Raw genomic sequence first — 25,072 nt, 5'->3', positions numbered from 1 at the left:
AAACTTTGAAAACTTTTCACCTTACATTCTATCTATGTACTTTATAATTTTCTGCAATAAGAAAGGAAAATAATATTTTGACACAAATTGTAAATATAGAAACCTTTATGTGATTGATTCTCTATTTGTAGCACATTCTGTTTCTCAGCAGTGGCCCTGACTGATTTGTAAGTTCCATCTTCATTAACATAATTAATTCCCTCTGGACCAACTGCAACTTCAGCAACATCTGTGTATACAACAGGCTTTTCGTCCTCATAACTATCATCATCATTGTAAGGAACTAATGGGTTACAAATTCCACTCTTTACTGGTGAACAAGCTTCTATTGTTGAAGATCTAGTTAATTTATCAGCAGTTAACTTTTCATGGCAAGTAAATGCTCTGACAAAATTATTTTTCTTAATTTCATCATAGTTCTTTCCTGTCTGTTGAGCAGAATCTGACATTGTTGTGTCTACACTAGAGACCATAACACCATGGTCAACTGAAGCCTGTGTAATTCCTGAACTACAGGCAGAAATTACTGGAGGATCTGGTCTGATTTGCCTGTAGTTACATCCTTGAACTGGCAAACCAGATAATAGGGACCTGTCTAAAGAATCAGCATATGGAACACTTCCTAGCAAAGGCCTTTTGACAGGAGAATAGCCTACAACAGGACCACTTGGCCTGAAATTTGACCAATGTTCAGAATATTGCTCATAGGCTAAAGGAGTTGACATTCTAGGATAGTACAGATCTTGATGATGGGGTGACACTTGCAGTTGAGTGGCATAACCAGGAGTAAAATACTGAACAGGAACATTTGGCTGAGACAACGATGACTGAAATGCATACTGATATACCGAATTAAAACTCTGAGGATTTATTGGCATAGGTGATGATTTTCCAGGTGAAAGTGGACTTGTCTTTATAGGTGTTTTATGGCAACTGCAATTCCTTGATGATTTTGGTCTAGTGCAAGGTGGAGTTGTCTGTGTTGTAAAAGTTGTCAGGGTTATAGACTCAGGTGTTCTTCCAATTGTAGATGAAAGTGACAAATTGGAAAAACATTGTACAGGTGTTGTTGAAGAGGTAAATGAAGATTCAATTCTTGGAGATTTTGACTTTGTTGAGTGAAGAGGTTCCCTTGGACAAAAGAATGTTTCAGGCTGGGTAGCTGACACATACGTTTCAAATTTCAATGGAGAATTACTTGGACCAACTGTGTAGACAGGAGTACAAGGATCAGTCATTTCTTCAAAGCCACTTGATTTTCCATCCTGCAAGGACAATTTTTTGCTGAGATCTAATGGACAGCTTTTACCACTTAACAGTTTATTTGGTGAATTTCCAACTTTTGGTGTTTCAAGAATTTCTGATGACTCTATCTGTGTTTGAGAACCTTGATCTGATGGGACAATATTCTGCTCTAGTGGGGAGTCACTTGGCATTGGTCTGTCCAGACATTCAAATCCACTAGATTTGGATAAATGCCCATCTTGAATTAGTGGAGGTTTCATCAAAGTCTTTGGTCTTGTTTCAGGATTTATCAAAGATATTTGTGGCTGATGTTGAGGTACAGACTCTACAAATGACTGCAGGTTCTTTAATTCAGTACCATTAACTGTCACATCAGACTCAGATTCAGTACTTGCCCCATTATGTACATCTCTGGATGAAGCTGAATATCCAGACAAGCTTTCTGAACAATAGATACTTCCTGTGTTGTTATTGGAGTCCCTACTAACATGACCTAAAAATCTCTTTCCAGGGCTTACTGACTTTCTATTTGAGTTAACGCTGTTCACTGCTAAGTTGTCAGTAGAAGGGTAATAATGTATCAAGCCTTCCTCTTCCATTACAGGTGTCCCAGGGGTTGCAGGAGACAACAAATTGATGGGGGTACCACACCCACTGAGAACCTTTACTGGGGACTTGTCATTATTGGTAATCTCAACTTTCACATAATAGTCGTAAGTAGTCCTGTATGTTTCATGCACTGAACTTGTGACTATACTTTTGTCTGTTTGTAATTTTTTAGCAGTAAGGACTGATGATTTAAAGGAATTATAGTTTTGTGGTGATTCCAGTTGAGCCTCACACTGCAGTTTAGAATTGGTTTGTTTAAAAGAAGATACGCTCAAATCACTTGGAGTGACCATTTCTTCAGATGGTGAATTGTCATTTGAGAGATGAGCTGTCACTGCTACTTTGCTATCAGTTGGAGAATTTATATGTCCCATTGTCAATGGAATGATATCATCATTGGTCAGAGTTTGGTCAGATGTTGATAATATAACTGTTCTGCATATAGAAGAATCATGTAAAGATGTGTTATGAACTGTTGATAGACAGACTTCACTAACATTTAATTCAGTTTGTGGGTGAGGAAATGTTCTGAATTTCAATGGAGAGTTGCTCTGTCCTATTGTACAAGGTGATGAGGCTGTGTTGTTCTCAGCTTGTTGATAAACACTGTGGACTGTTTGTTGGTATGGAGTATCCGGTGGCAATGAAAGAATATCTGGTGGGACCTCAGGAGCTATAATATCTAGTCTTGGAGATCTGCTAGTGTTATCATCTGCTTTTCTTGCAGTTTCAAAAAGAGGTGATGCCATGTGTTTATCTTGAGAGCTCTCATGTATGATTGTTTTTTCTTCATATGATTTTACACTACTGTCAGCATTGACAGCTTCTGTTTGATCTTTTGAAATCTTGTTGCCAACTTCATACGAATTTGATGCTGCTAGTCCTGACAAGGCACTTAAGCTCTGACTCTTAACTGTTGTTGAAGCATGTGATATTGTATTATTGAATGACCCTGCTGTTACAACATCTCCCTTACAAGATGGGTAAGTCCATACATTTCCTGCAAGTCTAAGCTGTCCATTATCACCCATCTCATTTGGCATCACAATAGGATCTTCAGTTTTTATTTGCTGTATGATTTGATGCTCCTCTCCACTTTCAAATCCTACAAATAAATGTTGACTAGTAATGAAATGATGAGTATGTAAACAGATAAAACTTCAAATAATTGAAAATCCATAATGTACTGTAAGCATATACTGCGAAAGTACTTTTATTCGTAGATACCAATTTTTGTTGATAGGGGAAGAAACACAAGTTTGTGGATTCTTTAATTCATGGTTTCAAGGTTTTCAGTATGCACATTCATGGGAATATCCTTTTTGTTGGTACCAAACTTCTTGGTTTGGCATACCCACCAAAACCATGAAAATTGGTACCCAACGAACAATAGTACTTTCAAAGTAGTCTGATGAATTAGTATATTATTAATAGATTTGCTCAACTTAAGTTCTCCTGTTTGAAAACATAGCATTATTAGTTGATGGTCTACAGAGCCAGAATCGCTCAACTGGAAACATCCTCATCTTGAACACAGAATCTGATGTTGTTCAGTAATGGTGAATATTCAATTTTAACTTATTCAGTTTTTGTAACAATTATGCAAAAATAATTTATTTTGACCTTAAGGTTGAAATTCAAGATCAAAGGTGACCAACATGGTATGCAACACATGGTCTTGAGCTGATCTACCCTCAAGCCCAATATCAAACCCATACACCAAAAGACAAAAAGGTTCCAGCCATGACACAAATGTGTATGCAAAATTCATTTAATTGACCTTGATGTCAAGTCAAGGTCAAAGTTCATCAAACACATTAATGCAACACACTGTCTTGAGCTGATTTACCCTCATGCCAAATATCAAATGCCTTACCAAAAAAAAAACAGCAAAGTTACAGCCTGGTCAGGACTCTATAGTACAAAATCATTAATTCAACCTTAGGTCAAAGATAATCAACCTAAGTATGCAGCACAAAATCTTGAGCTGATCTACATTCATGCCATAAATCAAAAGACAACAAAGTAACGGCCCAGACATGATTTGTTATGGACAAATGGACAGACTGATTATTATTGGGTGTCTGTCACCCAAATTTCATAAAACAAGAGGCCCTCCCAGGAGCCTGAATTGCCCACCTGGTTGACTTTTGCCTTTCAAAGGCAATAAATTCAACAAGAAGTTGTCCAACAATTTTGACTCAAGAAGTCTTTGGTAGGGCTTATCATAAGGATCATTTCAACAATTAAAAGTTTCTTTTAATCTATCATAGTTTTCAAGATACTGACTGAAAACTGTTATTCAAGGACAATAACTCTTACAAGGAGTAATCTGACAACTTTTATTCCTGAAGACTTTTGTAGTCCTAATAATAAGGATCATTTCAGCTATTGAACGATATATGCGAAAAACTACTGTCTGACCCCTATGTTCTATTTTTAGTAATGGTGGCCATGTTTTTGATGGATCAAAAATCCCCACATCAGTTCTATGCAGGATACCCCAAGGAACATTCGTACCAAGTTTGGTTTCAATTCGTTCAGTAGTATCAGAGGAGAAGATTTTTTATAAGAAATAACATTAAAAATATCAGAAACCATTTAAAAAGGGCAATAACTCCAACATGGCTTAACAGATAAAAACCAAAATATGACAAGAAATAGATCTCATCATACTAAACACTTTAACTTGTGTCAAAATTTAGCTAAGCCTAATGGTTTTCGAGATATATGCAAAAATCTGCTGTCTGACCCCTATGTTCTATTTTTAGTAACAGCGACCATGTTTTTTGACATGTTTTTAGACGAATCAAAAATCTCCACATCAATTCTATGTAAAATACCAAAAGGAATATTCATTTCAAGATTGGTTTCAATTGGTCAAGTAGTGTCAGAAGAGAAGATTTTGAAAGAAATAACATTAAAAATATCAAAAATCTTTGAAAAAGGGCAGTAACTCCAACATGGCTTAACGGATTAAAACCAAAATTTATCCAAAGATAGATCTCATCATGCTGAACACTTTTACCCTGTCAAAATTTAGCTAAACCTAATGGTCTTAGAGATATATATGCAAAAATCTGCTGTCTGACCCCTATGTTCTATCTTAAGTAATGGCGGCCATGTTTTTTTCGACGAATCAAAAATCCCCACATCAGTTCTATGCAGGCTACCCCAAGGTACATTCATAACAAGTTTGGTTTCAATTGGTCAAGTAGTGCCAGAGGAGAAGATTTTTGAAAAAAATAACATTAAAAATAGCAAAAACGTTGAAAAGGGGCAATAACTCCATCATGGCTTAACAGATTAAAAGCAAAATTTGACCAGAGATAGACCTCATCATGCTGAACACTTTTACCCTGTCAAAATTTAGCTAAACCTAACGGAATTGGAGATATATGTGAAAAACTACTGTCTGACCAAGTGAGCTAAAATCTCTTGAGTGAAGGAGTTGGACTTCGAAAAGTTTTAACATGAAAAACCCTTGATTTTGATTATTACTTTTTGGAGTCTGCTGACAGTATTTATATTCCTTCATGCACATCTTCATATGATACACAACCTTCCTAAAACTTTCATCAAAATCTCTTGAGCAATTTAGGAGGAGTTGCATTAACAAGGTTTTAGCATCAAAACCCTTAATTTGGATTATTTCTCTTTAAAGTACTCCAAAAGTAATAATACTCCAACATCCAAATCTACATGTGAAGGATAACCTTCCTTTAAAATTTCATAAAAATCCCTTGAGCTGTTTAGCAGTTGCACTTACAAGGTTAAAACATATACAACACCTTTAATTTCTTGCCTGAATATAGCTGAGATATTGCTGCTCAGGCGTTAAACCCCAACAATCAATCAATCATTAATTTGGATTAACTACCTTTGAAGTCCCCCACAGTATTTATATCCCTTCATACACTTCTACATATGATACCCAACCTTACTATAAAATTTACCAAAATCACTTGGGCTGTTGAGAAGTTGCCGTTACAATGTTCTAATATGCAAAGCCTTTAATTCGGATTATTTCCCTTAGGAATCCATAGACATCATGCACATCTACATATGATACCCAACATTCCTATAAAGTTAAAGTTTGTTTTTGTCTGCAAAAACACAAGTCTCCCCCACCATCCCCAAAACTGTTCTGTGCATTTTTGGTTCAATAGTTTCAGTAAAGTTGCGCTGACAAGGTAATTCATGAGGATTTTTGGCATAGGGGCATCAAAGGGGCATAACTTCTACAAAATTAGGGGATCAAAATTTTTTGAAGTATACACTACATATGATGTTCTTGCTACTTACCATGTTTCATAAAATTCGGTTCAGTAGTTTGAGAGAAGTGCTGGCAAAGTTTGTGACAGACACAAGGACAGACAGACAAGCCAAAAACAATATGTCTCGCCGCCAAAGTTGGAAAAGATATAATTTCATCAAAATCCCAAAATCAGTTTAGGAAATTTACGTGGCTCTAACATGTAATCATGATATCGTTTTCTGGTATGGTGTAAAAAATATTGCTTAAAAACATGGTTGTAAGTCTTAACTTGTATATAACAAAAAGAATTTCAGCAACACATACTTTTTCTGGAAAACTTGGATAAGAAAAGGCAGTACATCACCACTGGGTGCTGATTTGGTGTTGTTAGACCTGAATGACATACAAATACACTACATCTTTATAAACACATAATATAAATTTCCTATACCTACGTAAGTCCTAACTTTCTAGTGAAAATTGCTTTATTTTTTCCAACAAATAGACTCTTTGTCAGGACTGATGTACTATTAAAAGAAAATTCACTGTCAATTAATGATTTTTTACTGGAAATATTTGGTGACCTAATATGCCCAATTGTTAATGGTAAGGTAGTTGTATGATTATTTTACAATTTTCCTTTAAAATTCCCAACCTTCAATTTAGTAATGTATACATACCAAAAATAGAAGTGAATTTCAATTCTAAAACAGAACATACCCAGTTGATATGACAAGTTCCCTTGAGTAAGTAACAACAGTGTAACATCTTTCTCAAGCTTCTGTACTGCTACCTATATAATACATAAAAAAAACAGTAACATGTCATACTATGAAGTTTGCAAATGTTTTGTGCTAGGTATACAAGACCTTGAAGTATGGAATACCTATAAATGATGCCTTGGGCTTTTTTTCAACTCTGATGATGAAGCCATTTTTTATTTTATTTTGGCACTTTCTATTTCAGGACTCATATAAAGACGAGCTACAAAGCAAATATCAAATCATGGCAATCAGTGGGCCCAAAGATATTAACTAGGGGAATTTCATTATCAAGTACCTGTGCTGAAAAATTTGAAAATTTTTACCTCAGATAGATCTCATAATTCTGACCACCTTTACCATTTTGTCAGAATTTTGCTTAACCTGACAGTTTTGGAGATTTATGGAAAAATATTGTGTCTGACCCCTATGTCTATTTTAGTAACAGAGACCATGTTTCTCAAGGGATAAAAAAAACCCAAATCAGTTCTATACAAAACACCTTAATAAACATTCACACCAAGTTTGGTTCAAATTTTTCATTTAGTTTCGAAGGAGAAGAGTTCTGAAAAATTGTTAACAACGACAGATACAAAGTGAAGGCAATAGCTCTTTAAAAATAGATTTGTTAAATTACTTACACAATCATGTCTACCGAGATAATTCATCATTTTGACAAAATGGCTGTTTCCATCAGGTTTACTAGGTTTTAGTTCACAGACACTGACATAATAATGTCCCCATAAGTCCTCCTGATCCTTCCTTAACCTTCCCATACTCTTCAAATACTTCTGTTTAACTCTATTAGCATCTAATTTGTGAGTAATGTTGATATCTTTACCACTGAAAAAAGTAAAGTATTGAAAGGTTAGGTTCTCTTCTTGCTGTTGTAAAACCATTTCTTTGCTTAAGTTAATTGGAGTAAATATCAACATTGCACTGAACAACTGTGAAAGGTTTCATTCCTATCTAAGCATTCACATGAAAATAAAGGCAGCTCAAACTTAGGATAACAAAGAGAATTTGTTTGGCTAAAATCACCAAACTTACAAAAGAATGTGGTTATTTCATCTGTAATCTCCAGTTAATACTGACAACTTCATACTTACAGCCTTCCTGGTCTAAATGAAGACATGGAAGATATCATGTCAACATAGCAGGCATACAAGCCTTTGATGGTAAGAGGCCCATTCCAAACAATAAATTCCTGTTCATTACTTCCTTGAGACTGCTCTGATGTACTTGGCGACTTGGTACCAATAGATGTACAGGAGGCTGAATTAATTACAGGTGTAGATATCTTTGAGCATATTTGGTCCACAGGAGATCTTAAAATGGATGTCTTGCTAATTAAAGTTGTAGTTACAGGAGTGCAAGATATGTCTATATTTGTTAGGCTAGAAATAGATAATATTAAAAATCAATTCATATAATTATCACATAACTTCACATGATTTTCATGTATACTGTGCATATAGAATTTGTGTTGATGTCACATGAAGTTTATGTTAAGTGATGTTCATGTGAAAATCATATCCATTTCATGTTATTTTTTGTGAACAATTATTCACATGACTTTTATGTGAACAATTATTTCCTGTAAGATATGATCAAATTTGTCACACAGGAAGTTGGAAATTGAACAACAACTAGATACAATTACCTCTACCATTTAAAAGCAAATTCTTAATGATTACTAAAACTTAAAAAAAAAAACAAAACAAAACAAAACACAACAAAAAACAAAGGAAAACTGTCTATGATACCTTGATGGCACTGTGTTAGGTTTGTAATAAAACTCCATCACAGCATAAGGAAGCACCTGTCTAGGATATTCTCTGAGAGTATTTCCACTGTAGTCATACAAATAAAGCTGGCAAATATGAAAAAGATTTGTATCAAATATTTACTTAAAGACAAGATAAAAGACTGAAAATTGGGGAGAAAGAAAACAAGAAACCACAGTACATGTAACTTATGAAAATAACATTAATATATGTATTTATTCACAGAAGATGAGAAGAATACAAAAAGGTAAAAAAAAAAAAAAAAAAAACCAAAAAAAAACAAACCAAACTAACTTTATCCAAGTCTTACCATACCTGTGTGGGGTCAAAGAAAGACTTTTGGTTCCCTGTCTCATCTGCCATATAACAATCATACTCAGGTGATGGATTCAAAACATGACTTTGTTCTGATAAATTTACATGCTTGATTCTGCCCTATAAACAGTAAATAAATGCTCTCATAAAGGAATCATTTGAGTCATTTAAACTGAGTGAATGGTATTTTTGTGTTTTTTTCAAGGGAGAAAACAGAACAATTTTACAGTATTCATATATGGTTTTCACATATAAACTTAAATACTTCAATGCTACATAGAAGCAATAGTCCGTCTTCAATAGATTCACATAAATCAGGGAATACAATAAAAACATAGATGGCTACCTCAAAAGTGATTTAAGATTTTCATTTATTAATAAAAGGGACATCTTTACTTCTAAATTTAATACATATGTCCAACAATTAAGGAAGACATAAACAAAATATTTTGACCAAGGATGAAGGTATTCTTTATACCAATAGTAGCTACACATAAAATATAAAAATCATTACTTAACATTTATGGCAATTATACTATAATGCAAACGTAGCTACAATGTGTTAATATTGGTACATTAATTTATCATTTCTAGTAGCTAATAGGAATGTAAAAAAGATAATTTCCATAAATATCTAAATTACAGACTGTAAGCAAGGTTTGAGTAAAAATTGCACTGAATGACCCTTTTCTTGGCAAAAAAAAAATGCAAAATAAAACAAAAAAAACCTTGTAAGCAATCACATAAAAATTACATATCCTACTCATCTCAGACCAGATAATATTTAAGTTAAGTTATCTCCCTTCTGAAAACAACTATCTTTCTTAATATACATCTATAAAATAATCAATTTCCATACTTAATTCTAGCAATTAAAAGGGAGTTAAAAGCTGTGAACTTATCAAAATCAGTAATACATGTATGCAAGAATTTAAAAACCACAGTTTATATTCAAATTTCGTTCTTTTCTGCATTGGTTAACTTTGCATACACTTAGGACCTCAATATTGACAAATCTTAATCTGATGGACAGTAACTGGTAAAAATATTGCGGTCCAACATATCTGGAAGTTTTGTAGGTCCGACAGTCTGGTGAAATTTTTGTCCTTACCCGAGAATTAAAATAAGCTATGTGCATATTGTGAACTTTTTTGTTGTTGGAGTTGATGTATTCTACTATTTTTAGAATTAAAATTGACCATGCATGAAATGAGTGCTGATTGGTGGATGTTTTTATCTTTTCATTCAGAATCACTTCCGGTCTTTCGGTAGACACTCAATGTACCACTGGTCAAGAAGTGTGTCGTACATAAATCTAAAAATGTAAAACTGGCATTTATGCTAAAATATGCTGATGGGGCTATGGATGAACTCACTGTAGATAAATGATCTTCTTGTATTCCAGAGAATAATTTAACAATACCATTTAAATACTTTCTTGTTTTGAGCCCTATATTATGTTAGAGTTTTTTTCATGTTTTGATTTGGTCCTGTAAAATTCTATTCAGTCCTGTAAATACAAAATGTTTTCAAGTCCAACTGTCCTGTAAATATACAGTCAAACCTCAGTTGCTCAAACTCCAAGGGACCATTGAAATGTGTTTGCGTTATCAGGAGTTCGAGAAATTGAAGTTTGAATATTTCCGGATTTTTTCGTTGCTGGCCCGGATTCTACTTTATCGTTAGAAATTGCTTACTTCTTACAAAGTTGTGTTAGTTCGTGGATCCTTTCCATTCACTTTTGGAAGATGATGTTGATTTGTGGACATTAAAAATGCTGTGTTTGCTTTAAAAATGTTCAGAGTTCGAGTTACTTGGTCAATAATTTGTTTTTATCTGATTTTCTTTCATGCTTTCATCATACTGACTTCGGAACATTCTCGAACTTTAATCAGTACTATGTTAAGATCAAAACTACCTAATTAGTGATGACTTAAGTATTACCTGTAATTAACTAAAAAGACACTGACAAAATGGCTGACGAATTTGAGTTAGTGATGGTCATTCTCTAAGATTTACTACCGAACGGACGGACTAGTCCGTTAGAGTGTTCGAGAAATCCATGGTTATTTATACTGAATATATAGGAGAAAATTTTGGTACTTTGAATTGTGTTCAAGAAATCCTGGGTGTTCAAGCCATCCGAGTTCCAGCGAGTGAAGTTCGACTGTATTTTCTTAATTTCTTTTGACCGCTAAAAATAATTTGATAACAGGATTACAAACATACGTTCATAAAATTGTGTACTTACCATCATAACTTTGAATATCATAAGGAAGCCACTGTAAGGACTGTTACAATAAGGCTGAACAAGATCAGCATATTTACTGAGGTGAACACCTGAAAAAGTCAAAATTATAATGTACTAACAATCAAGTATAGATAAATATTGCTATCTTTTGTAAGTCTCAAAAATTTATTTAAGAAATTCAATTCATAAATGATTCAAGAATAATCCCAGCCTTCCTTCGGGTGTATACAGCTTTGTGGTACAAATCATAAAGAGATCCACTTAATTAAAATAATGTAATTGTCCAGTTATAATGATAGTGCTACTTTTTGGTCCCTTTTGGCCCCCAATTTCTTAGACACAACCTCAAAAATCCATTCCAGCCTTCCTATGGTGGTGTGTTGTGTAAATGAGATCTATTTACTTATATTCAAGTTATTGTCTGGACATAAGGATCAATATAACACGCCTGTTTATGGACCCATTTTGGCCTCTAATTTCTAAATGGTTCAAGTCACATCCCCCAAATCAATCTTAACTTTCATTTATAGTCTGACACCTTGTGGTATGATTTCATAAAGATTTATGACAAAAATGACAACAGCAAGATATCATTATAAAACAGCAATTCTTAGTGGTCATATAAACAGGATAAAAGTAGCTAGCACTAAAATCTAAATTAATCTGAACTGCAACTTAGAATTTTGTTTAAAGATTGAACAATATCCAACCTGGAATTTTTTTTTTTTTAATTTAACAATATCCAACTAAATGAAGTGTTCAGAGTCAAAATTAAGTGTATTACAATACACCTCTAATAAGACTGGATATGTTTGCTGCACACTTAGTGTCTGAACTATAAAAAACAGTCAGATTGGTAATCTCAGAGCATAACTACCGAGGAATATTCATAAGATCTATTCAGGCCATCCCGAGTAAAAGAGATTTTGCTAATGAGAGGGTCTGAATTATTTAGGTTACTCTTGTTGATGTCTTTTCCCAATAAATTAAAAGTATTCATTATCTAAAACACTACCAGGAATATAAACATTCTCTTTCTATATAGTAAACACCTTAAAGGAAACATGACACAAAAAATAATTTTTTCAATTGTTGGTTTATTTGATTTATTACACCTAATATATATCATAAAACTTCCAATGACATAGTCACTTACGTCATTTAATTGAAAATAAATTGATACAAAACTGACAATGACCCGAGCCATACAAATTTTAATTAGCCATGTGGCCACGTGACCGTGCTACGTCATTGGTTCTCAATTCACAGATCGAGTGGCTGAAATGTGTGGGGCTTCTGCACTTTTAACATGATTTCTACAACTGAGAGTGAAAATATTGAAAATATTATAAGTTTTGGTTTGCCAGCGAATACATACTTATAGTTGTATCAATTTAAACAATTTTGAGAAGAAAATGATAAACAATGCAGAAATAAATAATTATTAAATGTGTGAAGACTAGATTCCACAGAGAGACGACACCACTTCTTTCCAAGATTACATAGAAATATTTCATTACGTTCTGTCATGTTTGATCGAACTTTTTTCATAAAGTAAATTAAATTCACATTCTAAGATTTAAACTGTTTCATTCTTGATCTTCAATGAAAATATTGACTTCACCCCATTTGACAGAACGTTACTCATGACAAGCAGAGCTCTGCATGACAAGTGTACCAGTACCACGCAAATACAGCTATAGGATAATACGAACATGTTTATTTTTTATTGGTTTTTGATAATTTTATTTGAGAACCCATAAAAGTTTCGTGCTGAAGCTTCCTCGTGTTCTAAATCTTTTTTGCTAAAATTAAATATTTTAACTGACCTATAAAAAAAATTTTGTTTGTACCGGAAATGTACCCTTTAACTCATCTGGGAACACCTATTATAAATTGTTTATTGTGTCAAATTCTCCATGTAAATTGTTTTATTTCAAAATTTGTAAAATAATTCAAGAAATGCAATTATGCTTAAACTATCGAAGTCATACGTGTACCTGCGTCGACACCAGTATCATGAGGTGCCAAAACATGTAAAGATAAAAGAAGCTACCCACGCTCTCTCTTGGCCATAATTAAGTCAACCGGGCTTGCTAATTGATATCACCCAGCGGCAAAGAAAGAATGATACACAGTGTCACTATTTTATTTGCACCCTCCTGTTCAAGTCCTAAAAGTAGTGTGCAAAGTAATTGTGTTTTTGCCATGCAGGGATGTATGCCTAACGAAAATGAAAAGCTGACAGAAAATGAGACAAACATTAATATTCTTACTTTCTAAACACGATTATCGGACTCATACACAGGTCATTGGACCACTCTGCATTATATATATACAAGCTATTTTTGAAGATTTATAAATTTTTTCGGGCATGTGTATACATTTTCAAAGCACTCAAATGGAGATTGAGAACCAATGATTTAGCACTTCCATATATGGAAAGTGGGTGTTACTTCCGGTTTTCATTTATGCATATTAATTAGGTCATCGTGATAACACAAATAAATCACTCTAACTTTTTTTAGCACTAACCTGATGAGAAAATGTTTGTTACACTTTGAACATACTATAGTTTTCATAAATATAAACGTTTAAAAAATGAAATTCTTGTGTCATGTCTTCTTTAAGATTGCTCAAATGGATTCCAAATGTCAATAGGTACATGTAGATACAATGAACCTTATTAAAGTCAACAAATGTAGCGACCATCAGCCCCAGATGGTATGCATACACATGACACAAGGTTTAACAAGATTGAATAAACAGGCATGCTATTGCTATAGAACATGATGTAACCTTCCTCAATGTTTTAAGTGCAAAAAAAAGTTGAAAAAGAATGGAATGCAAAAAAGGAGCTTCTCTCTGCCAACTTTTTTTGATACTGATTCCTAAAATGTGTTGAGAGTTCATTACAAGTTGTTGGCTGGATGGAACGATAGTGGTGTAACATAATATGTATGTCAAAAAAACTATTTAAATTTAGACATAAGTTTTTCTCATTGATACTTCATACCCACCCATTGATGCATTGCCAAGGATACTGCTATCAGAGTTTCCATTTTTTATACCATCAATACATAATTTCTCCATCTCTTTCATATCTTGAACTAATAGGAATGTGTATATCTCTTCTAAGTCATTTATTCCAGTTGTATGAAATTCTCTTCTACGCTCTTCAAACTGAAATATTTTCAAATGTATAAAATTATGTTTAATATATATACTTCAATAATCATTACTTTGTTATTCATTTAAGCAAACCTTACTTGTGAAGAACGGCTCATACAAAATTTTATCAGATCAAATGTATTTATAATTTGGAAAGAAAAGGAAATCCAGTAACCTAGGTATAACAAAAGTTGTCTCCCTTCCATCAAAGGAATGCAAACTAAAAGAATGGGGAGCCTGAATGTCAAGAAAAATAACTGATATGAACAACAGAGTAGTGGCAGGAATCAATAAAAACTTCTGAATCGATGATCATTGTATCAACACCTACCGATGATCGTTGTTTGGGAGTTTGATTAGGTTAACCCTTCAATACTGTATTGCCAGAACACCTCCATTACCTTGTTTGGATATTATTATATCTTAGGTAAATGTATAACATCATCATCAATAAAGCCATGTGTCCACCCACGTCTGATGAACAACCAATAGAATCGTCAAATGGTATGGTTAAAAAAACATTGTAGAAACAAATTGTCAACAAAAAGATAAAAAGACAGACAAGAGAAAAAATTATTTCGAAAAAAAGGATTGAGACAAAATCTTCATATTTTAAAAAATAAACAGATCGATCAAGAGGTCTCAAAATTGATGGTAAAATGGAATCTCCCCAAAGGACCAATAACTTCATGTTCCTGATGATCTGTGCATGACCACTATATAGTCCCTTAAGATTCAAGTCTTGCTTGAAAAGAAGAGTTCAGTACATGTACCTTATTGTTTTTCTAATATTTTTTTTTATTCTTTCATCATTTGCAAAATTTTCTTTGACATGGTCTCCCCTATTCATCTTTCAAGATATCATTACCAAATTTGGACCATCGATAGAGCTCATTAAGGACTTTTACAAGATGAACCTGTGAAGAATTCCATTATCCATTGCAGAAGTTATCTCCCTTTTATTGGCATTTTTTTTTTCAACATGGTCCCCTGAACTCATTTTTCAGGATATCATGACCATATTTGGTGAACATGGGACCTTCATCAATGACCTTGACCTTGTTAGTTTTTTCAAGGTCAAGTAATCTTAAGATGTATGGAGGTAGTTTCATGTCTCTACGACTTCCGGTTCTGGAGTTCGTTATTGCATCATATTTAAACAATCAGTGTGCTCAAAATGAGCTCTGAAATTGCCCAAATTGTTTTGTAATTTTGTTGCATATGTTCTGTAGATTACCATACTTTTTTCAGATTTGAGATATCTTATTGATAACTTGTTTTTCGTTCCCAAAACTGCAATTAAACGCTTTTTAACCATTGAATGTTGTGATAAATGTTCAGTAATTAGGCTATAATAAAATTTGAATGAGAATGTTATAAAAATAGAGGTTTACATTCAAATATAAACACATTTATTTTTTCAAAAAAAGAAAAGAATCATAATTTAACAGGCAAAATATGAATTCTTTTAATGAAACATTTTACAGTACCAAAATAAATTAGATATATGTTGGTTGTATTGGATTTCAATCACCTAACAACAATTATTGTATTATTTCATAATTTAGCTTATCACATTTTTTTTCTGTTTAAGGTTAGTTGCTTATAAGGCTTTTTCCATTTTTTTGGTATAGGTTGATGAATATAGGACCATATGAATTTTTTTTTTAATTTACACCACACAGACCTCCAACAAATGTGTGTCAAATACTGTCGAGTGAGCAGTGCTGACACTTGAATTCTATCACCCTCTAGAAGTTTCGATATTCAAAAATTTTTAGTCACTGAGGCTTTAAATGGACAAAACTGTATAAGACATGTTTCATGTTACATTTAAGCATTATGAACTCGACATCAATTCAATTAAAATTGCAATGAAATTGCCGTCAATATGCTTCAAGAAATACATACAAAATGCATGTCTAGTCAATATCAGATATCTATAATAATTTGTCCTTCAATTCATTCAAAATAAATAAAGAATTTTTCTGAATTTTCTGAATTTCTAAATATAATTAATATAAATAAAATTAGGTAACTTCAATAAAAACAAGTACTATCTTTAAAAAAAAAAGATAGGTGACGCAGTATAATTGTGTTCTTTTTAGTTACAATTTTTTACTTTTCATTCAGGAAATAATACATGTTACACAATTTCAATTATTGATAGTTCTTATTTAGGTTATCAGTATTTGGCCAATTGGGAAACAGAATGACAATCAGGTGAGTTGCTTTTCCACGAAAGAGCATCTTTAAGGTCAAAGGGTAAAAAGCGAAACTATACGGACTGCGTTGGGAAAAAAAACTTCATGAAAATTAAACAAAAGGCTCCCAGGAGCCTGAATCGCTCACCTGGTTAAATTTTTTGCCTTTCAAGGGCCATAACTCTAACAAAAAGTTGTCTGACAATTTTGACTCAAGGAAGACTTTTGTAGGATTTTCATGAGGACTATTTCATCAATTGAAAGTTTCAATCTATCCATTATAGTTTTCAATACACTGACTGAAAACTGCAAAAAACATTTTTTTTTTGCCTTTCAAGGATAATAACTCTAATATGGAGTCGTCTGACAACTTTGGTCCCTGGAGACTTTTGTAGGCCTTATAATAAGAATCATTTCGGCAATTGAAAGTTTCATTCTATCTATCATAGTTTTCAAGATATAGGCTAAAAACTGTAAAAAAAAGTCATTTTTCACCTCTAAAGGGCAATAACTCTTACATGGAGTTGTCTGACAACTTCGATCCCCAAAGACTTTTGTAGGCCTTATAGTAAGGATATTTCAGCAATTGAAAGATACTGGCCAAACCTAAAGGTTATGGAGATATATGCAAAAAAAACTACTGTACAACCCCTATAATCTATTTTTAGTAAAGGTGGCAATGTTTTTTAACCGATCAAAAATCAAAACAGTCATTTTGTTAAGGATACCCTAAAAAACAAAAATACCAACTTTTATTGAATTCTCAAAAGTAGTTTTTGTGGAGAAGAATTTTGAATGTAATAACATCAAAAACAGCCAAAAATGTCCGAAAAGGGCAATAACTCTTACAAGGGTCAACAGATTTTCACCACAGATAGATCTCATCATGCTGAATACTTTAGGTATCAGTCTTGTACTACATATTCCTGATCGGGTGTACATCAAAACATGGAGGCTAAAAATATAGTGTGCTTCCTTTTTGCCTTCTCCTGTTTTTGTTACTTGGCAAATGACTATCATTTTTCATCAAAAGTATAGGGTACATATCAAGCTATGATGCAAAAAACTTGTTCTTGAGGAAAAACAGCATTTGCATGAAAAATAATTCTTCAGGAAAGGGGTCCATTTTATGAACTCAAAATAAAAGTGAAAGTAGAAAAAGTCTATTTTAGGATGACCTGTCCTGGTGTACCAAAGTTCATGCCTTTTTCTTCTGAAATGGACCTAAAAATTATTTTTGACATTTCCTTAATTGAAAAACTTGGTCAAAAGTTAGATTGAAACTCCCTGTCTATTTTTTAAAAAATCATGAAAATTAAAGGTATACTATACATGTAGAAGCCTATAATGTATTGGGCAAAAAATACAAGACTAAGACATTTTACCCACTTCAGAATTTGGCTAAACCTAACGGTTTTGGAGATATATGCAAAAATCTGCTGTCTGACCACTATGTTCTATTTTTATTAATGGCAGCCATGTTTTTTAACCCATCAAAAATCAAAACGGTCATTTTGTTAAGGATACCCTAAAAAACAAAAATATTAACTTTTATTGAATTCTCCTTAGTAGTTTTTAAGGAAAGTAATAAAATCAAAAACAGCAAAAAACATTCAAAAAGGGCAGTAACTCTTACATGGGTCAACAGACTTTCACCAAAATTTGGCCACAGATAGATCTCATCATGCTGAATACTTTAACTAATTTTAATTTGGCTAAACCTAACGGTTTTGGAGATATAAGCAAAAATCTGCTGTCTGACCCCCTATGTTCTATTTTATATTAATGGCAGCCATTTTTTTTTAACCTATTGGTCATTTTGTGCAGGATACTCCAGGAAACAATCATTATAAGTTTTATGCAAATCTATTCAGTAGTTTCAGAAGCAAAGATGTTTTGAAAAAAATGTTAACGACAAAGGACGCCAAGTGATGGCAATAGCTAACATGGTCTATGGCCAGGTGAGCTAAAATGAACTTTGACTTAATAACAAACACAGATAAGATACTCATATAAATCCTACTCCTTTAGATCCTCATTGAAAAAAGAAAAATTCACTAGTCAGAAGGACTACATGAGTTTTATGACAAAATTATCCAAGTAAGTTTGCAGATGAACAGAGGGTGAAAGTTCAGAGCAATAAGACATGCATTTTTAAGGATCACAAATTTATAAATAGAGAAGGAATAAGTTAATTGAGGTAAAAACCCTTGGGGACAATAGAGTATGTAAGTCTGGTCATGTGACCCCGTGATTTCATGAGAATGGGTCATAGTCTACCATTCAAAAGCATGGAGACTTGTCATTTAGAAAGCATTTAGTTCAGTATTGAGAGCAAAACATCTTTTGGTGTAAAAAATACCGATAAAAAATTACTAATATCTATTTCTATATGATAAAGTTATTAAGAAAAAATATAAAATAGAAGATTTTTGCATTGCCATACAGCATTTCGAGTACCCGGAAGTAAACAATAAAATGCAGATTGGTCTTCGGTTTTCAATACGTTCTACATTGTAAATTCCGGTAAAGAAAATGAAACTAGAACGAGACTTACATACTCTATAAAAATAAGTGTTTTACTTGTTTAACTGTTTTTCTCTGGTATGGAAAGAGAGGAACTCTGCACATTACAGTGTTTTTGAAAGTATGCAAATTATACAAATTAGCAGAAGTAATTCAGCACACACTGTACATGAATTTTTTTAATCGTGAACAGTTCCACATGGCAACTGAAAACTCATGCAAAGATGATATGCATACAATAACAAGTCATAAAGTTTTGAAAGTAATGATTATTTCCTAAATTTTTATTTTTCATTTTGTTGTGTATTCGTCAGTCAAACTCATATTTCATGCATGCAAATAAGTGAATATGACATCATCAAGTAGACTGGCAAACTCTCCTATTGCTGAAAACTGCTACTTTTAATACTCTTACCCTTTTCTCCAATGTCTTGTTCAACACAAGACAGCACTTCTGGAACTCAAATTTTGACTTAAGACTACCATTCTTGAAACTGTTGTAAATAATGGGCAGAACACTATGCACAAGTTCTTTTGAATCTTCATATAATGGCATAAAATGATCTACAAGTTGAAAATTCAATAAATAACACCAAAAAAAAAACAACAACAATGTTTTCAGAAGACAAAAAAAGTAAATATACATACATAGGAGAGTGCTTTGGTTTTGGTTGGCAAAAAATCCATCGAGTGGCCTGGGGCATCAACTTTAAATCATTGTAACTTTTTCATTTTTTAAGATTATTGAAAAATTCTTTTGGTTCCTAAAATTGCAAATAAATTATTTTTATCCATAGAATTATATCTAGTAATTTGACTGTATGTGCAAAAAAATTTCAATTGTAATTTTATATGAAAATTGAGGTCTACATAAAAATATCATTACAAATTTATTTTTTCAAGTAAATGAGTTATAAATTCACATACAAAATACCAATTATTTTATCTAAATGAAACATTTTACAGAACCAAAATTGGATATAAAATAACAAATATATAAAATTTTGAAAATTGGGATTCTAATTATGAAATTGTCCATTGCTTATTTGACACTTAATGATATGTAAAAAAGGCCAAAAAACAAATGTCTGTTTCGGGTTTCCTGACTGACCCTAATACATTGTTTCTCCAAAATTGACAAAATTGGTAATTTCCGCCAATTCCTTGTATAATACGGATCATTTCCGGTAAAACCGAAAGTACATTAAAAACCAGGTCACAATAGCGTTTGAATAGGAGACTTATCTATATCATGTAAATACAAGCATAAATACAGTGTACTATATTATTAATAGGTGTGTATGTGAAAAATTATACTTTTTACTTAAAACCATACATTTTCATGACTTAAACAGGATGCTATTTTACAAATATAGGCTCAACTTTAGTCAAGAAAAATTAAATGAAAAAAAAAATGAAAATGCCGACCGACCTACCCTATTTTTGGGAGGAATGTAACCCTAAACAGACATTTTTTTTTTGGCCTAAGTGAATACATGTATGTCACCACTATTGCACTAATGGGATTGGCAAACTCTCCTATTGCAACTTTGCAGTTTTCCATGGAGTCCAAAAATAGAGGTTGGTAGCATTTTTGGGCAGTATGAGCTCACATTATCTAAGAATGTTTGTTTTGATATACAAGTAATGTATACATGTAACAACTGAACAAATCAAATTTACAATAGCAACATTCCCCTTCAATAGTCCAAAACAGTTTAAGCTGAACTTTATCACAATGCAAGGTTCAAGCCTTTAGAAACATGGATTTATCATTCCAAGATTTTCACATAATCTTAAAAATATGCAAAATTTACCACTGCGTGTCCACGAAAAGTTGTCAGCAAATCTGACCGATGTCCCTGGTGGTTGCATTGACAATGTATCTTCAGCTTCAGCAACCCTTTTTGGGGAGACATTGTCTGAGGAAGAATCTAAAGTAACTACAGATTCAACGATGTCTCCAATCTTTTCCCATATATTTGACATTTCCTGACTTGTTAATAGTAAACCTTAGATTAGAAATATTCCTGCCACTGGACCATCATAACTTTCTCCGAGATAGTCGTACCTGCGATGCGCGAATCTGATTGGTCGACTGGGTTACGATTTCGAGTCTCTCGGATATTACCCAATCCACAGTTTAGCGTTTCGCGGGGAAAACTCATACCCAAAGGCCGCAAAAAAATAAAAAAAGGATTTTACTCTGCATACTTAAATACTTCTTGACTCAGGTGCTAATGTTATCGAATAAAATCTTATACTACCAATTTTGTTTTACACATTTTAATATATGGCACAAGAAATGTCTGCAAAATCCAATATATTGATCAACATTTGTAACCTCTATAATAGGTATGGTTACAACTAGTTACAGAGATACTCTTTTACACATTTCATTCAAAACCCTGTTTCAGCTTTTTCCCTTATGCACAACCACAGAAGCGAAAAGCACACACACACGAAGGCAAAATAAATACATCATTTTTAGTAAACTATTTCATTACAATGTACTTAAAAGTTTAAAAAGAAAATCGCATATCTCATATTTTCAGATGACAATCATGAATTTTGATGTAAGACCTACAACTTGTTGTGCTTTTTCACCGTCTTGACTATCCTTATGGATATTGCACGACCTCACCTTAAGGGGATTCCGTTAATATGTCAGGCAGTAGATGGAGGTAGCAAAGCCCAGCCTTTGGAATACCTGATCGAAGAACTAATTCAGAGTATATCCTACTAGCGGCTGTCACGCTGCTCTGTTAATTGACGCTCTGGCCTACTCCCAGACCACACGTGGGTTCGAGTGCGTTTCCCCACTCTAACTATTTGAAAATACGTCAACGTATAGAGTGTAGGACATACAAAATAGTTAACCTTGAATTTATAAGACCATGGATTGTAACTCTCATAAAGCTTCTTATTTTAACTCTTACTGACAAAACTGGGCTTCTGTAAAGTATAATAAATAAATTTCTAAAGATATATACACCATGGCATACAACGAACAGGTTGTGTAGTAATAAAACTCACTAGTTAAATAGAGGGTACAAGGCCGTAGCCAGAAGGGGGTGCGACGGGTGCGATTGCACACCCCCCCCCTTTTGAAAAAAAAACTTTGATGTACATCTTAGCCTGTAATCAAAGAGAAATCATACCAGATAACCAAGTAAAATTGTTTATCAGTGATTAGTTCGCACCGTACCCCCATTCAGAAAACCTGGCTATGGCCCTGGGGTGGTAACTTTACATTACCCCTGGTGCTATAAGGATGAGCTCATACATAAGTGTGAAAAGTTCGGACTCTCATGATTTATCGTTTTAAGTTGATATCTTGCAAACTAACGGGGAATTAAATTTACACAATGATAATGCGATGTCCCCATCGTTTATTTATCAAATGATATTCTCAAACATCTTGATAGCCTTTATTTGAGGCAATGTGCAAACTGCCGTTGGTTGACACGTCAACTTTTAGGCAAGTGCATTGCGTATATGCCATTTGCGCTCATAGTTTATGAAACGATAAGTGTTGGCATTTTTAAATGAGCTACAAATTGGAAAAATATATATATTGGATGGGATACTTTAGCACTTTCTTGCTGATTCTAAAATTATTTGTTCTCAAACGGGTTTTTCGACAAAATGAAAATCGATTTGTTATATTTGGTGCAACAGAATTTTTTGCACATAGGTATTTGACAAGATTTTGTGGACCGAACGTAAGATTGTTTTCAGGCAAAAGAAATTCTTATTGGCGAAAAGGTAAAGCAACGGTTGAACAATTGTTTGGTTTCGCCGCTGTTGTAATGACAATAAACTACGTTTTAACTCAATATATATCTTTTGTAGTTGTACTAAATTAAGTAAATGGTTCACGATTTTAAAAAGTTCTTAACCGTCTTCTTCACGATCATAATAGTATAATTCGGTCATTTTTATACAGTTTATCAAAATAGAAACAAAAATGAAATTAGATACAACATCTTAAATGTTATTCCTCAATAAGAAATAGATTGTTAATCTTTATTTGCTTGCAAAATTGTAGATATTTCAATGAAATATATTAACTTCCACGATAAAATGCATATGGCGAAGTGTTGCCTTTTGCATTTTCTTACAAACGGTTATCAAAATCAATGAGAATGACTTCATACCCTTTGTAAATGGTGATCATTTTGACTGACATCTTTGCTTTGTTTGTAAATGTTGCTTTAATTGAGGATGGTTTAAATGTTGAAAAATAACAACATTTAACCGAAAAGCGCTTAATTACTGGCTCACAATTCTTAACGTGCTCCATTCACGATCAATTGCAGCGGTGGGTCCAGAAGGGGTGCAGGGGTTGGCACCCCTTTTTATTAGAAAATTTGTCATTTTCACTAAACTTGACAAAAATGGCAAATGATGTCCTAGCACCCTCCTCTTTTTCTGAGGAACCCCGGCTGTTACCGTCCTTTGCAAAGTGTCTGTATCCGGCCCTGTACTTGAATGCTCAAGTTCATTTCTCTCTCTTGACAGTAAGACGGGTGCGTATGCCTAATGCACGCAGACGGCACATTAAATGCTTAAATTTACACTCACAAAAGCTTAGTATTTGTTTCAGCGCTAGCAGTTGGTAAAATTTGGCTTTTGTCTTTTTACACTAACCCTTATCGTATACCTGTACTTCTTATTTGTTGAAGTTTATTTACTCCTTGATTCATAAGCATCCTAACATGAGGGTGAGAAACCACTAATCTCAATGTTATTTCTTATTATTTAGTTAACAGGTCAATGAATTGTCATTTACGTAAAATTACTTGTACAATTGTATGGAACGCCTAAACTGTCTGATGAGATACACTTTTGTTTACGTGTTCTCAACTTTATATTACTTGCTGTGGTTTTATAATTACATGTGGTCATTTTGTATTTACGTTATGTAGGAACATCTTTACATTATGTCGTTTTGTCTTTACGTTCTGTAATTTTGTCTTTACGTTCTATCGTTTTATGATTACGTTATGTCAACATAAATTTATATTATGGGGATTTATCTTTACGTGCAGTGGTTTTCTTATAACGTGAGGTCGTTTCATCTTTACGTTATGTCGATCTCTAAATACTTTATGTGCATTTTCTTTTCTTTGCGTGCAGTGATTTCTTCTTTACGTGCAGTGATTTCTTCTTTACGTGATGTGGTTACTTCTTTACGTGATGTGGACAAAGATTTCATGATGACGTGTGACCCCGGGACTTTTCGATCCGGTGTAAACTTCAAATCAGTACGTAAAAGGCAAAATAGACGTCACAACGCCGATTAGAAAAATGCTGAACGAAATATACTTGGGTAGTCTATCCAGTCACCCTAGAGTGTTTATTCTATAGTAAAAAAATAGCTTATTTGTTATCTACGTTCAATATTATCGCAATTGATACACCTGCGACTCTGTTGATGACTTGTGGCGATTTTCGTAGTCAGAATTTATAAAACCAAAACAAAACAAAAAATAATAATAAAAATAAAAAGTGCAAAAATGGGAATTTCAATATTCCCCTAAAAAGTCGCATAACTTCGACTCTACAAGATATTACTCGACTAAAAAGTCTCAAATTTTGAATCATTCGATAGAAATTAAATTTCCTGAATTAATAAACCACCATTAACTGATTTTCAAGAAAAAATTTTTTAAATGTTTTAAAATTCAACCCCTTCCCCGAAAAAAACTGGTCTCAGTATCAAGCATAATTCTCATTCACAGCATACCGACACTGTGAAACTCATATTTTAGGCATTCATAATTTAAAAGATAATTATTTGCCCAAAATATCTGAACAATTCAAGCGTGTGATTTTTTATAGGGATACAATTACTATAAAATCGTAAAAAGTAGAATTTACAGAATTTCAGAATTTCTTCTATATCACCCCTTATTATCTTTTTTCAGAATACCGTAGTT

At 33.1% G+C, this 25,072-nt stretch overlaps 1 protein-coding gene across 4 annotated transcripts in view; it reads right to left on the bottom strand.

Annotated features, from left to right (window-relative positions):
* LOC148627616 (uncharacterized) overlaps positions 1-21,330 on the bottom strand; it is a 39,648-nt gene extending 18,318 nt beyond the window's left edge. For 2 of the 4 annotated variants that reach the window (XM_088575946.1, XM_088575939.1), the window contains exons 1-11: positions 20,945-21,330; positions 19,543-19,691; positions 14,247-14,409; positions 11,227-11,315; positions 8,976-9,095; positions 8,640-8,746; positions 7,983-8,270; positions 7,515-7,716; positions 6,833-6,905; positions 6,437-6,505; positions 104-2,959 (exon numbers count right to left, since the gene is read on the bottom strand). In XM_088575946.1, coding sequence (XP_088432072.1) covers positions 104-2,959; positions 6,437-6,505; positions 6,833-6,905; positions 7,515-7,716; positions 7,983-8,270; positions 8,640-8,746; positions 8,976-9,095; positions 11,227-11,315; positions 14,247-14,409; positions 19,543-19,691; positions 20,945-21,116 — 4,288 coding nt within the window. In that variant the 5' untranslated portion in view covers positions 21,117-21,330. The remainder of the gene's footprint in view (positions 1-103; positions 2,960-6,436; positions 6,506-6,832; positions 6,906-7,514; positions 7,717-7,982; positions 8,271-8,639; positions 8,747-8,975; positions 9,096-11,226; positions 11,316-14,246; positions 14,410-19,542; positions 19,692-20,944) is intronic. The other 2 variants (XM_088575925.1, XM_088575934.1) reach the window with 1 other exon arrangement.
* Positions 21,331-25,072: the final 3,742 nt, after the last annotated feature.

This window comes from Perna viridis, chromosome 1 (assembly GCF_037379345.1).
Source record: "Perna viridis isolate PV_CMFRI_1.1 ecotype Kerala chromosome 1, ASM3737934v1, whole genome shotgun sequence".
NCBI lineage: Eukaryota > Metazoa > Mollusca > Bivalvia > Mytilida > Mytilidae > Perna > Perna viridis.
Note: the sequence above shows the minus strand (reverse complement) of the source record. Positions and strands in the feature narration are given on the sequence as shown.